This window comes from Triturus cristatus, chromosome 9 (assembly GCF_964204655.1).
Source record: "Triturus cristatus chromosome 9, aTriCri1.1, whole genome shotgun sequence".
Classification (NCBI taxonomy): Eukaryota; Metazoa; Chordata; class Amphibia; order Caudata; family Salamandridae; genus Triturus; species Triturus cristatus.
This window is the reverse complement of record NC_140592.1, coordinates 1,030,045,239-1,030,058,099: the sequence shown is the minus strand read 5'-3', so window position 1 is coordinate 1,030,058,099 and position 12,861 is coordinate 1,030,045,239. Positions and strand designations below refer to the sequence as shown.

Below are 12,861 nucleotides of genomic sequence, written 5' to 3'. Positions count from 1 at the left end.
CGCCACCTCAGATGACAGGGACAACAAGGCAAGACCAATTAGGAGACAAGGAGAAATAACAAACTTACCTGAAATCTCCCTCCAGCTTCTCCTGCTGCACCAATGTTGATACGATGGGTCCCATCAGGATCTTGTTGACAACTGTCCCAATGACAAAGTATCCAAAGATACTCACAGGTCCGAGCCAACCAGTGCTGAAGAGAAAAAAAGAGGCTGAAAAACACAGGGCATCTCAGCAGGAAACACAAGTAGAAAGCGTGTGAAAGAAAGATACAGAGACCAGCTGGGTCTTGAAACTCGCGCAAAAAGAACAATTGATGGACAGAATATTGAACAATGTCAAACATTCATCCCAGTACAGAGATTTGGGCCTAAATCCATAGTTTTTTGCTCCCCATGCCATTCCAGTTTAAACCCAGCCATATGCAAATCAGTCTTGACCCTCCTCCCTATGGGAACAGTACAGCCCGAACTGCCAGGCCAGGTCCTCCCTGGACCGTAAACAAGCATCCTGGGACTGGTTTCGGGGTTTCACCCCTCATCAGCCAGGCTAGCTTGACTCCAGTGGCACGGAGAGCACGGGACCCACGTCTGAGCTATGCTCCCTCACACAAGGTACAGCACAGAAGCTATTTTGCAAGCTTTCTTCACAGCCCAGACAATACAGGTAGTAGCTGGTTTGCCTTTTACCACATAAACAGTTGACACGGGCAGAAGCTGTACAAGTCTCCTTTGCTTTGCAAGGATAGTAGCATAGCTGGTAGGCAGAAGTTGCAGGACTCCCTCACAAAATGAGAGCAGAGTAGATGCTCTGCAAGTCTCCAGCACACAGGCAGCTAAATACAAGTCACACTCACTGCACACACAAGAAGTGTCCAGAGAAGAAGAGGCGAGTGGAGCGTTCATGCATGCAGACAACTGAAGTCACTTATTTTGAACTGTAATGTTTAGAGAGGGCGTGTGGGGAACGGTTTGCCTTTCATGAAGGTAAACCCTCCTGAAGGCTGGAAAATCTCTCCCTCTATTAATCATCCCCCAGTTCATCTACAATACACCTGTCCACACTCACACAAAGGAACAACCCCAGGGTGGAAGGTAAGCAGTAACATAGCAAGGGTGTCAAAGGCCAAACAAGCAGAGGAAATGGGACCCCTCTCCGCTGGACGGGTAGGGAAATACAGCAATAAAGCTTGACTGGTGCAATACCTTATTTGTGAAATTTGAACATTTGGCAGCTCTTCGTATTATTAAAAAGTAAGAAGGGGGATCTTTTATTATTGTGATCATCAATTTTTACTCATATCTAGTGCCTGTCTCGGAAGAGGTCAGGAGTGCTCATGCCCCGAAATCCACTGTCTGGCTTAATGCTCTCCCCTGGTTCCAGGTACCAGTCTCCTCTGTGAGGTACAGATTCTACCAATAGTGATGGCCCCAGGTGAGCTCAAGCCAGAAAGAGGTTGGTAGCAGAGTGTTAAGAGGTAGCTTATTTATCAGCAAGTGGGTTTTAGAAAGCAACCCTAGGTGTGGCTTGAGACATCTCGTCCAGACCTACTCTAGTGGGTGTACTCCATCCTGCTTACTCTGAAGGATTGATGCAAAAACTTCAGTTGATGGCCAGAATGCAGAACAATGTCATACATTCACCCCAGTACAGAGATCTGGGCCTAAATCCTTCGTTTTTTTGCTCACCATGCCATTCCAGTTTGAATCCAGGCATATGCAAATCAGTCTTGACCCTGTGCCTCATGGGAACAGTCCAGCCCGAACTGCCAAGCCAGGTCCTCCCTGGACTGGAACCAAGCATCCTAGGACCGGTTTGAGTGTCTTTTGCGTTCTCGCCCTAAGTGCGCCAGGTATGCCTAGATGTGGGTCCTGGGCTCACTGTGCCACTGGAATTAAGTTATCCTGGCTGAAGAGGGGTGAAACCCCGAAACCGGTCCTAGGATGCTTGTTTCCGGTCCAGGGAGGACCTGACTTGGCAGTTCAGGCTGGACTGTTCCCATGAGGCACAGGGTCAAGACTGATTTGCATATGGCCAGGTCTAAACTGGGGTGGTATGGTGAGCAAAAGAATGACGGATTTAACCCAGATCTCTTGACTGGGGTGAATGTCCTGATTTGTTCTGCATTCCGTCCATCAATTGTGTGTCTTTTACTCTGAAGGATTGGCATCCTCACTTATTGAATTACTTGTTGGGCCCCACAATGACAGCACAAAAGCTGTAATCGGGAAGATCAATATCAACTAGATCATCTAAAAGCAATCCCAATCATCTCCGAAACAAATTACTTCACCTAAACGCCCTAAAAGTCATTGTGCCTATTCGAGCCTGTTTCGTAAAACCAGATTAAAAACCAGCGATGCCTTTTTGCTAATTTTTACTTAACCGATCCTCGAGGTCAAACCAACCGAAGAGTCTAAAAAATGAATACTACAAAAACCTTGGACAGCAAGCCATGAACGCCGCACGTTGCCCTTGTCCCAAATGTATTTCAAGATATGTTCTATAAATTGAAAAACTGAGGGCATTCATCCATTGGATCCGCTACTCAAGGATGTGACTATATGGTCATATGTATTCAAGGATCAACTCATGATGCACCACAAAAGGTCTGAGTCCAAATCAGATTCCAAAAGAAAACTTTTCAGTTATTTTTTAAATTTATTTTCACATGTAAAAGCATCCAGTGATTACAGCATAAAACCACCAACATGTTTCATTCAAAGAATGGACTTCTTCAGCGCAAACTATTATATATTCAATAAATATCCAAAGCCTATAGCCATCGACAGCCTATCCCACGGTGTAACAACATATATATTTCCAGGTCCAAGGATGGCAGATTGTTTCTTTGAACTGTCTGCCTGACATTGAAGGCTTAAAGATGATGCACAGAAGTGATATACATAAAGTTTAAAGTTTGTATTCATCCCTGGGTAACAGATCAAGAGTTACATTTAGCTCCAAGTTAGTAGTGAATTCGATTTTGCAAACCTGGGTATTTTTTTTAGCCGGGATATCAACATCATTTCTTACTTTATGGGTAAAAGAAAGATACATTGTTGGACATATCATACTCATGACAAAGAGCTCTCCTATGAGGCGGGGGTCCATGATCACAGTATTGATGTTCTGAGGTGGCCAGCAGAAAACATGGTGCTTTCTGTAGGTGAGGTGGAAGAGGGGTATCTGTTTTAGACCAGGATAATAAAGCTAGGATGCTGTCTAGTGAAGATGATGCTGGTCGCTGGAATTGGTTGGCTGGTGCACTTAACTATAAACATTATTGTGGAATCCCGCCATACCAACTAATGTAACGGTAGGTTAGAAGTAAACTCCTGGAACATGTCAGGCTTTTCTTGTGATAAAGTTTTTAAAAAAAAAAAAAGATCTGTTGAGTAGCCTTAACTCCGATATTACATGTATCCAGGAAACATAGTGGACTATGGATTTTCAGCCTAATAACTATTATGTGTTTAGTTGCCCTGCAGCACCCTCTAGGAGGGCTCATGCGAGCGATAGCAATATTATTGATTGCTAATGACATCTGGACCATTTATTTCATTCAACCTTCAAACCTGTCTCAAGGTTTTCTCTGTTTGCACCTCTCTCGTATATGTGGATGTTGCTCTTCTCTCTTACGCATCTCTTACTTCCCCCACTTGTAAAACGCTCAGTTACCCTCATGGGTCATGTTCGCCCTATTTAAAACTTGATAGATAAAATAAAAGTTAAACATTTTATAGCTTTGAGCATGGACGCATTTCAAATTCTCCTTGTGTCGCTCCTGCAGTGCAGGCTGCCATAGTGACCTCAGAATTGACAAGCTTGATCCTCATCCTGCTCTTCTCTTTCTTTCAGAAAGGCTGAGGTCCCACCAGGGCTTATGCTCACTACTTTGAGCAGCTTGCTTCAAATAACTCAACCTGATGTTGGTGCAAATACACTGTGCATAATGCATCTCCCAGGTATGGAGCACAGCAGCGTTTTAGTAAAACCATACAGGGGCTGATGGCGACTAGCCGCTCTCAGGGTTAGGAGGCTTGGGGTGTTTACTGTGGCTTAGCTCGCCTGACATTCTCAAAAGAAAAAAAATCGTCTCCAAATGAGCTGTAATAGCAAATTTGATTACTATGTGGTGTGGTGTGGTTGAGAGCTCTCACTATGTAATAATACCATAACATACCAATCTCCATGTAGGTCCAGTTAGGTGCTTTAACAAAACCCCTTCGCTCCGTCCTGGGTAGCTGAGCTGTGGCACAGAGCTGTCAAGCTTATTCATAGGAACACGTGTAAAGCATTTAGAAGTATTAAAACTGTTAATAAGTAAGAGACAACACAATAAAATCTGACACCAATTTATAAAAATAGAATGTATTTTTATATTAAGTTAAACACTAAAACGCCAGAAATCTATTGAAGGGAGCCAGAGATATGATTTTTAAAATGTAAGTAAATTATTTTAAGTTCCAATAAATCTTTGTAATCAGCATTGTGGTTCTTGAGCATCCTCTCTTGGACTGGACACTATGGGTTCGGAGCAAGTCGCAGAGACCACTTAGGTCCAGGGAGACAGTTAGCCGTCGGGTCCAACTGTCTCAGGGTCCCCACAGAAGATTTCACCTAGATCGCGATTACAGAAAAGAAGGGATCTTGATGCTGAGGATGCAAGCTGCTGAGAAGATGATTGAGCTGTTAAAGAGATGCATGGAGTATTCCTGGGTCCACCCCAGTGTTTACGTACTTTGGGGGGTCATCTCTGGCCTCAGAACTCGATCTCATACGCTGCCTCAGTGGTGGAGCCTAGTGCAGGTCCAGTTGCCACCATTTGACTGGTATCTAGTTACAGAGGTCTTCTGCGTTGTCCACCTGGTGAGTGTCTCTTTCTTGAAGGAGGACCAGGGTCCACTTCAAAGATGGCTCCAGGTTCCATAGACTGGGGGACACCTCGGACAAGTCAGAACTCTTTGTCTCCCAGCAGGCACTTTGGAGTCCAGCGGCGGCAGGAGATCCTGGGCAGCTGGGATCTCAGAAGTGCATCCTTCCTTCAGCTTCTGTGTCCATCGTGCATTACAAGGTACTAACCCCGTAGTCCTTGGAGTCATTTCTTATTTCCTGGCACAAATGAATCCTTTTTCCACAAGTGGCTATTGCAGGATCAGTCCTCTTTGCGGGTCTCTTGGGTTCAGCAGGTGCAGTTCAGTCTTTAGTGCAGCCTCTCTTTGCTGGGTCAGGAAGCAGCAGGACCTTCCTTTTTCTGTCTTCTTGCTTGTCCAACAGTGATCTGAGGACTGGGGGTCTGGAGTGCCACGTTTCAGCCATCTTCTGGTTTGAGGGAGGAGAGGACCCACTAGCCAGTAGGTTAACAGTTCCCACCAGGCTACTCTTACCACTTATGTCACTTACTTGAGGTATGGCAGTCAGACAATCCCAGGATCACCCCTCTCCACCTTAAACCAAGATGACAAAATCCTTTTTCCCCTGTGAGGAGCCCTAGGTACACCCCAGGGGTATTCCCAGCATAATGAACCACTCCTCCTGGAAAACCAGTTCTGCAACAGGATTCTCCCCTCTGGAAGAGATGCCAGCCTGTCTGCCTACACAAAGGAGTGGACAGGCAAAGGTGTGATTGCCATTTGCTTTAATGAGGCAGTAGCCTCTTTGAAGCAAGGCCATCTATGGCAATCGCCTGGTATTCATCTTGCTGGAGGAGGTCACACCTCCTCCTTTTAGTAATTTTCTTTATTCCCTGTTTGTGGGAGCACTTCACACTTCCTAGCAGGGGGCAGCATCTTATATCCAATGACAACATTAGTAGATATAGAGGAAAGGCTACAGGAGGGTTGGGCAACAAAGTGGTGACTATTTCAAGTCACTATTCTATTAAAAGTTACTTTAAATCCGATTCCAGTAATGAGTTGGGTTTAATTTAATGAGTAATTTGATACCTTGCAGTAACATCTTTGGTGGTTCCAAATGGAAGTTAGTACTTAGCGCAGTGGCTAGTGAAACTACATGTTAGTCAATAGGACCAATGGCCTTACTACAGAGAATGCAGCAATTTCATGTTTTCACTTTCAGAGCATGTTAAACACAAAGCGAAAATGCTTTTATTTTTTAATATTAAGCACCCTGTTTGGAGGGCTACTAGGGCAGTCACTAGGGGTGATTTACATGCACACAACAACCACCCCTTCTAATCACAGGATTCAGTCACAACACTCAGCACTCAGATGTTGCACACACTTCATCCTAACGCTCAGTCCACCTTACATATTGCACCCCACAAATCCAGAAACCAACCGCAATACTGTTAAACTTTGAACTTTTAGAATCCTGTCTGTCAGGACAGGATGACCAGGGTGACACTTAATGGACAAAGAGCAGCCATTCCTTCGTAGTCACCATCTCATGGTGATGCACATTGACCACTCTTCCTATGAAGCAGAACTTCCTTGTGTTATTTCTGGAATGGTCTTCTCATGCTTTGCTCCTTCATAATAACTCCACATGTCTGATCTAAAGGCCTCTTTTCAGTCTCCAAGCACCAGCACACTTAATATTTGTGTCTGTTCCTTTTGTGATTCAGCAAGTCAGTTATGCTCTACAGTTTAAAAAATATGTCTCCTTAACACATGAAGAACAGAGAACACTAGCAAACCGCTGCCTCTCTTCTATTCCTGCCTTGCAAGGTTCAGCGTCACAAGGGTGAAACCAGAGAACAGCACTGATTATAAATAAAGTGAGAGGAGCCTACTAATGCTAGATAAAGACACTTCTCCCTGGTGACTGTGTCATCTCTGGTCTTTGGGTGAAGACTGGCTAGTGGGATGTGAAAGCTCTTGCAGGACGTGCGGTGGGCGTTACGGGAGATTAGCGGTGCATTACACGTATCAAAGTATCAATCGAATGGAAATAAGACACCGGATACCATATTTGCCGGATGTGCAATTCTACTTACCCTGATGAAGTTCACGTGTTGTGAACAAAACACATTGGCTGTCTTTTGCTATCATCAATGAAAAATAAAGATGCTCTGGATTACAGACAACTTGGACTTGTATATCAATGGACTTTGACATTTGCTGTGCACCACCATCCGTGCATTTATGAAAGCTCTTGGAGTTAAATGTTGTGATCTAAAAGTCACTGGTTGGAATCCCGGCAAGGTTAACTAAGACTTTCATCTTTGCAAGATTGCCATCCTTCGTGCAAAAAAAAGGGGACTAAAAACACCAGCTTTTTAAAGCATACAGAAACGTCTAAGAAGCAGGGCAAAGAGTTACATTAAAAAACAAGTTAATAAAAAAAGAAGCAAAACACTGTATGCTAGCCTTGAACCAGGGGGTCTTAGAATCCATCATTTGCCAATGAGCATGAGTGACACTGCAAGAGCAGCGACAGCAACTGTCTGTTAGAATCCAGTAAAACCCTTTACAAACTGGCCAAATAGAAGGATTGGCTAGTCTATTCAATATAATGGCATTAGCAATGTCGGAGGTGGTTTATCGGCTAACAAGCCTGGACTAAACTAGTAGAGATGAACACTCAAGGAGTGGGACTTCTGTCGCCAACAAAGTAAATGAGATGTGAATAAACGATCATAGTTTTGTTGAGAGCTCCTCTTTCACACACAAATGCTAAATAAATATCATCTCATCACACCCATCCTGATGGAATTCCATTGGCTCCCATTGCTGGTTCGTATCAGCCTTAAATTCAGCTGCATCTTTCACAAAGCTATCATGACCAGCACCCTTGTTTATCTTGTGCACAAACTCACCATCTTATCACCTCGCAGCGCAGCCATCATCGGAATGGAGACAAAGAAGTGTAAAAAAGGAAAAAAAACAAGATGACTGGCCTTTTCCATCAAAGAACTGAGGATCTGGAACATCCGCCCAGTATCCATCAAGACCACTTGAAGGCTGATCCAATTTAGGAAAGAGTTTAAGGCGCTCCTCTTAAAAGAAAAGAACATCAGAATACAATAAGGGTATACTTCTACTCCCAGAATCCATCCATATCTCCCATCACTCATTGACCTCATACTTGAATTTGACCATGTAAGGCACTCTGCCGCCTTCTGGCTTCGTTTGAGCTTTACACATACCACATACATACAAACTAGCACACAAGTTGCATGGAAAAACGCAACTGTCTCTCGTAGGTATTCTAGTAATAACGACAATAGGGGGTAATGTTTGTGTCTTTCAAACAAACTTCCTTTCACTCATGCATCTTTCTGCTTAAGGCGACAGGCAAATATTTCAACACTGCTAGGATAGGTTACATCCTTATTTTCATAACCTTGTCCTAAAGCCACAAACCTTGCTCCTGCACACTTCACGCATGTCCAACTCTATGGGTGTAATGTTAATGTTAGGAGATTTATAAAGCGCTACTGATACCCTAAGGTGTCCTAGCGCTAGCTAAAATCCTCCAACGAAGCACAGAATAAAACCAGGATGAGCAATCAGTCAAAAAGCCAGGTCTTTAAGGCCCTCCTGAATTCAAGTAAATCCGAGCTATTCCTCAGGTGGTAACGAAGGTCATTTCAAGCCTTGGCCGCACAGACACCTAAGCTTTTACCTCCCCACCTGGCCTTTTTTGTTGGGGGGACAGTCACCAAGTTTGCTCCAAGAGAGCGCAGAGGTCTGTTGGGCACATACAACTGAAACTGCCGCTTCAAATGGTCTGGTCCTATGCCTTGTAGAGCCTTAAAAACCATGCAGAGTGATTTAAACTGCACTCGTTTTTTGACAGGTAGCCAGTGGAGTCTACGGATTTCATTGGAGACAGAAGCAAATTTGGGTATATCTGAAAGTAATCTATCCGCCGCGTTCTGCAAGAGTTAGAGTTTATGCATAAAACGCTCCTGAATGTTCAGATATAGACTGTTGCAGTAGTCTAGCCTTGATGTAATCAGTGAGGTGATCACCAAACACTGGCTGTCCTTTGGCAGGAAAGGCAATATTTTCTTTCTTGTCCTTAGGACATAAAACGTGCCGGAGGCCACTGCATTGACTTGAGCCCCAAAATTAAGTCTGTCATCCATTAACACTCCCAGGTTTTTAACTTTCCCAGTGGGTGTTGGGAGAGAACCCATAGTGTCCGGACACCAGCCAGGGTTCCAGAAACTAGGATCATTCCCAAACAAGACAACTTCCATCTTGCTGGAGTTAAACTTAAGACAATTTTGGGACATCCACCTCCACACCGCTTCCATGTAAACTTGGAACCATTTACCTGTTCCAATCTCCTGGCCCGGGCAGCAATGACACCACGATTTGTGTGTCATCGGCATAAGAGGTGAGGGAGAAGCCAAAGGAGTTGATAAGGTGGGCCAGGGAGGACACATACACGTTGAAGAGTGTGGGACTCAAAGAGGACCCCTGTGGAACACCACAAGGCAGACTGAACGAAGTGGCGTAGAAATCACCCAATGCTACAATTTGCGATCTTTCGGAGAGGAAGGAATTCAATAATTTCCATGCTTTTCCCTGAACTCTTCCTTCCCGCAACTGGTCCATCAACAAATCGTTGGACCGTGTCGAAGGCTGCAGAGAGGTCCAGCATAATAAAGGCGGCCTTACCACCCCGAACAAGGGCTACCCTGATCTCTTCCGTAGATTTTATAAGTGCGGACTCTGTGCCGTGACCTTCTCTGAAGCCATGTTGAGTGGGATTCAAGGCTTGGGTGTCTCGCAAAAAAGTACTCAATTGGGCATTCATTCTTTTCTCCACCATTTTTTCCGGGACAGGGAGACATGAAATGGGGTGGAAATTATTCGGATCCTTAGGATCCCGACTAGGCTTTTTAAGGAGTGGCAGTATTGAGGCTTTTTTCCAAGCTCTAGGAAAATGCCCCTCTGAGAATAATGCATTGAACAGTGAGGTAAGCGTCAACACAATGGGTTCAGGGGGCATTTTTAACATTGTGACCGGGCACAGGTCATAAGGGGATCCTGATTTAGTGGACATAACCAGATTTTAGGTGTTCATAGTAGATAGTGGATCAAACTCGTCAAGAGTAGGCTGTAAGTCGGACACTGGCTTATGACCCTTGGTCCATAGTAACCTTTGTGGTTGGTCCGTTAAATAAAGAAAAAAAACGGACTTGACTTTTTCCAAGAAAAACCTGGCAATTTCCTCACAAAGGCCCTGGCTCATTGGGATGTTTGCTGGGCGAGGGTGGGCTAAACTTGTTACTGTTTTAAACAGCTCTTTGGCCACATTTTTAGCTAAGTTAATTCGGTTAACAAAGAACTCCGGTTTAGTCTTAAAAATTAGTTGTTTATAAATCCTGAGGCTTGGATTGTAAATGTTTGTACCCACTTGTTCACCAGATAGCATTCAATCAATCAGGGGTTTATAGAGCGCGCTACTCACCCGTGAGGGTCTCAAAGGGCTGGGGGGGGGGGGGTGCACCTCCGGCTCAGTCGAATAGCCAGGTCTTGAGGCACTTCCTGAAGGTGTGCAGAGTGGGGGAGAGTCTGATGTTGACTGGGAGCTCGTTCCAGGTCTTTGCTACGACGTAGAAGAAGGCTTTTCCGCCTGCTCTGGTTCTGTGGATGCGTGGGGTCTCTGCCAGGCCGAGGTAGGTGGAGCGGAGAATCCTTTTGGGTACGTGGAAGGAGACTCTTTCGTTGAGGTATTTGGGTCCGATGTTGTGGAGGGATTCGTAGGCGTGGGTGAGTAGTTTGAAGGTCACTCGCTTCTTGATGGGGAGCCAGTGGAGGTCTTGTAGGTACTGGGTCATGTGCCCGTGTCGTGGGGTTCCGAGGATGAGTCTAGCTGCGGTGTTCTGTATGGTTTGGAGCTTGTGTAGCAGGGTTTTGTTGATTTCGGCGTAGAGGGCGTTGCCGTAGTCCAATCTGCTGGTTATGAGTGCGTGGGTGATGGTCTTTCTGCATTCAGGGGGATCCACTTGAAAGTCTTCCGGAGGATGCGAAGGGTGTTGAAACAGGTGGATCTGGCGGGTCAAGGTGAGGGAGGATGATGCAGAGGTTCCGGGCGTGGTCAGTCGGGGTGGGTGGGTGTCCGAGGGCAGGGGCCACCAGGAGCTGTCCCACGCAGTGGGGGAGGGTCCGAGGACCTCTGTCTTCTCAGAGTTCAGTTTTAGGCACCTGTTTTTCAACTAGGCTGCGAAATCTTTCATACCTTCTTGGAAGCAGAGTCTGGTGTCTTAGGGGTTCTTTGTGAGAGAGAGGATTAGCTGTGTGTCATCGGCGTAGGATACTATGCTGAGCCCATTTTGTCTGACGATGGCGGCGAGGGGGGCCAGGTAGATGTTGAAGAGAGTGGGGCTGAGCCAGGATCCTTGGGGTACTCCGCAGTTGATCTCAGTAGGTTCGGGGAGGGAGTCTGATCCTTTGGTTTCTGCTGGAGAGAAAGGAGCGATCCAGTCGAGGGAGATTCCCTGTATACCGGCGTTGTGGAGTCTGGCTGCAAGGGTCCGGTGGGAGACTGTGTCGAAGGCTGCGGAGAGGTCTAGTAGGATGAGGGCAGCAGTGTGGCCCTGGTCGATGCATCTACACCTTAACAATACCCCTGGATCCTAACACCACAAACCCACAATAATCCTGCATCTTAACACATCTGCAGATCTATTGTGTTTTCAAGACCAGTATCCTCTGCCTTTCTCACTTCCAAAATACAACTAATATTTGTACTCTGGGATTGGATCCATCAAAATCATGGGGCCAGCAAAAGACACTTTTTCATTGGAGTACTGTCCTATTTACACAATGTGAGTAGTACTAGACACAGCAGAAATGGGCACTGCCCCAAAAATGTTTCTACAGGTCACTGAATGTACAAAGGGTGCAGGACCTTCAAATATGTTATGCACCTGCATCACCACCCATATCCGCTGGAGGACCAAGAACAGACTAGAACCTAGAGCCTTAGACATGGTAAAGCAATACGCACATGGCTAACAAAGCAGTTCTGCTGAAGCACAAGCCATATGTCAGTCACCAAGTACCTGTTGAAGCACTGGTATGTGTAATACGCTAGCGTGAATGGTGAGATGAGCAGCTTACTCGCCATTGAGCTCAGTTGTTTGCAGAAACGTTCCACATCCTGGCTTATCCGCTGGTCACTGAAAAGAGAAAAAACAATCATTTACAGAGAAAAATCACTAAAGCCAAAGAAACAGAGAACGTGCATCAAGATGAAAACCCCATGTAAATGAGCACCAATGAATCTGCACTCACAGGGCAAAAGAAATAGTGGGAAGAGAAAGACACACACCAACACATGGGCTCACGGACAAACAAGAGAAAATAAAACAAAGTAAAAACAAAAATAAAGAGAGAAAAACATAACTACAGAAACTAACTGTGGTCAAAAATATAAACTCATTCTAGCATAAAGTATAATGACCACTGAAACAACTAACTCCAGGTCAGTCAAAATCGCATACGAAATAACCAACCTAGGGAGCTACACAATCAGAGTGACTAAATCAAGAAAGGTAATACAATCAACTCAAAAAGATCCACATTCAGGTCAAAATGATACAAAACAGCCAGACTCAAAATTAAGCAGATACGATACCTGAACTTCACAGAACCAAATAACTCAAGGTTATCCAAAAGTAACAGAAAAAGTATCCACAACACCCACAAACAAACAACCCAAGGAGACTCACTAAATGGCAGCAGACAAACCAACACAAGGAGTTCCAAAATTAATAAAGTGATGACCAAAGAAAATCCACAAAAAAGTGACAATAACCAGAGAGAAAACATGCTAAGAATGATGTAATCACCAAACGGGGACATGGGGCGAGGGAAAAGAGGAATGAAAGAGGGAACATGAATGCAAAGGGTAAGAGACAAGTGGAAGAGGGC

General features: G+C 45.0%; 1 protein-coding gene across 4 annotated transcripts in view; it reads right to left on the bottom strand.

The window, feature by feature from the left end:
* ABCD4 (ATP binding cassette subfamily D member 4) overlaps positions 1–12,861 on the bottom strand; it is a 179,901-nt gene that overhangs the window by 108,695 nt on the left and 58,345 nt on the right. For all 4 annotated transcript variants that reach the window (XM_085626767.1, XM_085626769.1, XM_085626768.1 and 1 more), the window contains 2 exons: positions 11,991–12,107; positions 69–194 (listed from right to left, as the gene is read on the bottom strand). In XM_085626767.1, coding sequence (XP_085482893.1) covers positions 69–194; positions 11,991–12,107 — 243 coding nt within the window. The remainder of the gene's footprint in view (positions 1–68; positions 195–11,990; positions 12,108–12,861) is intronic.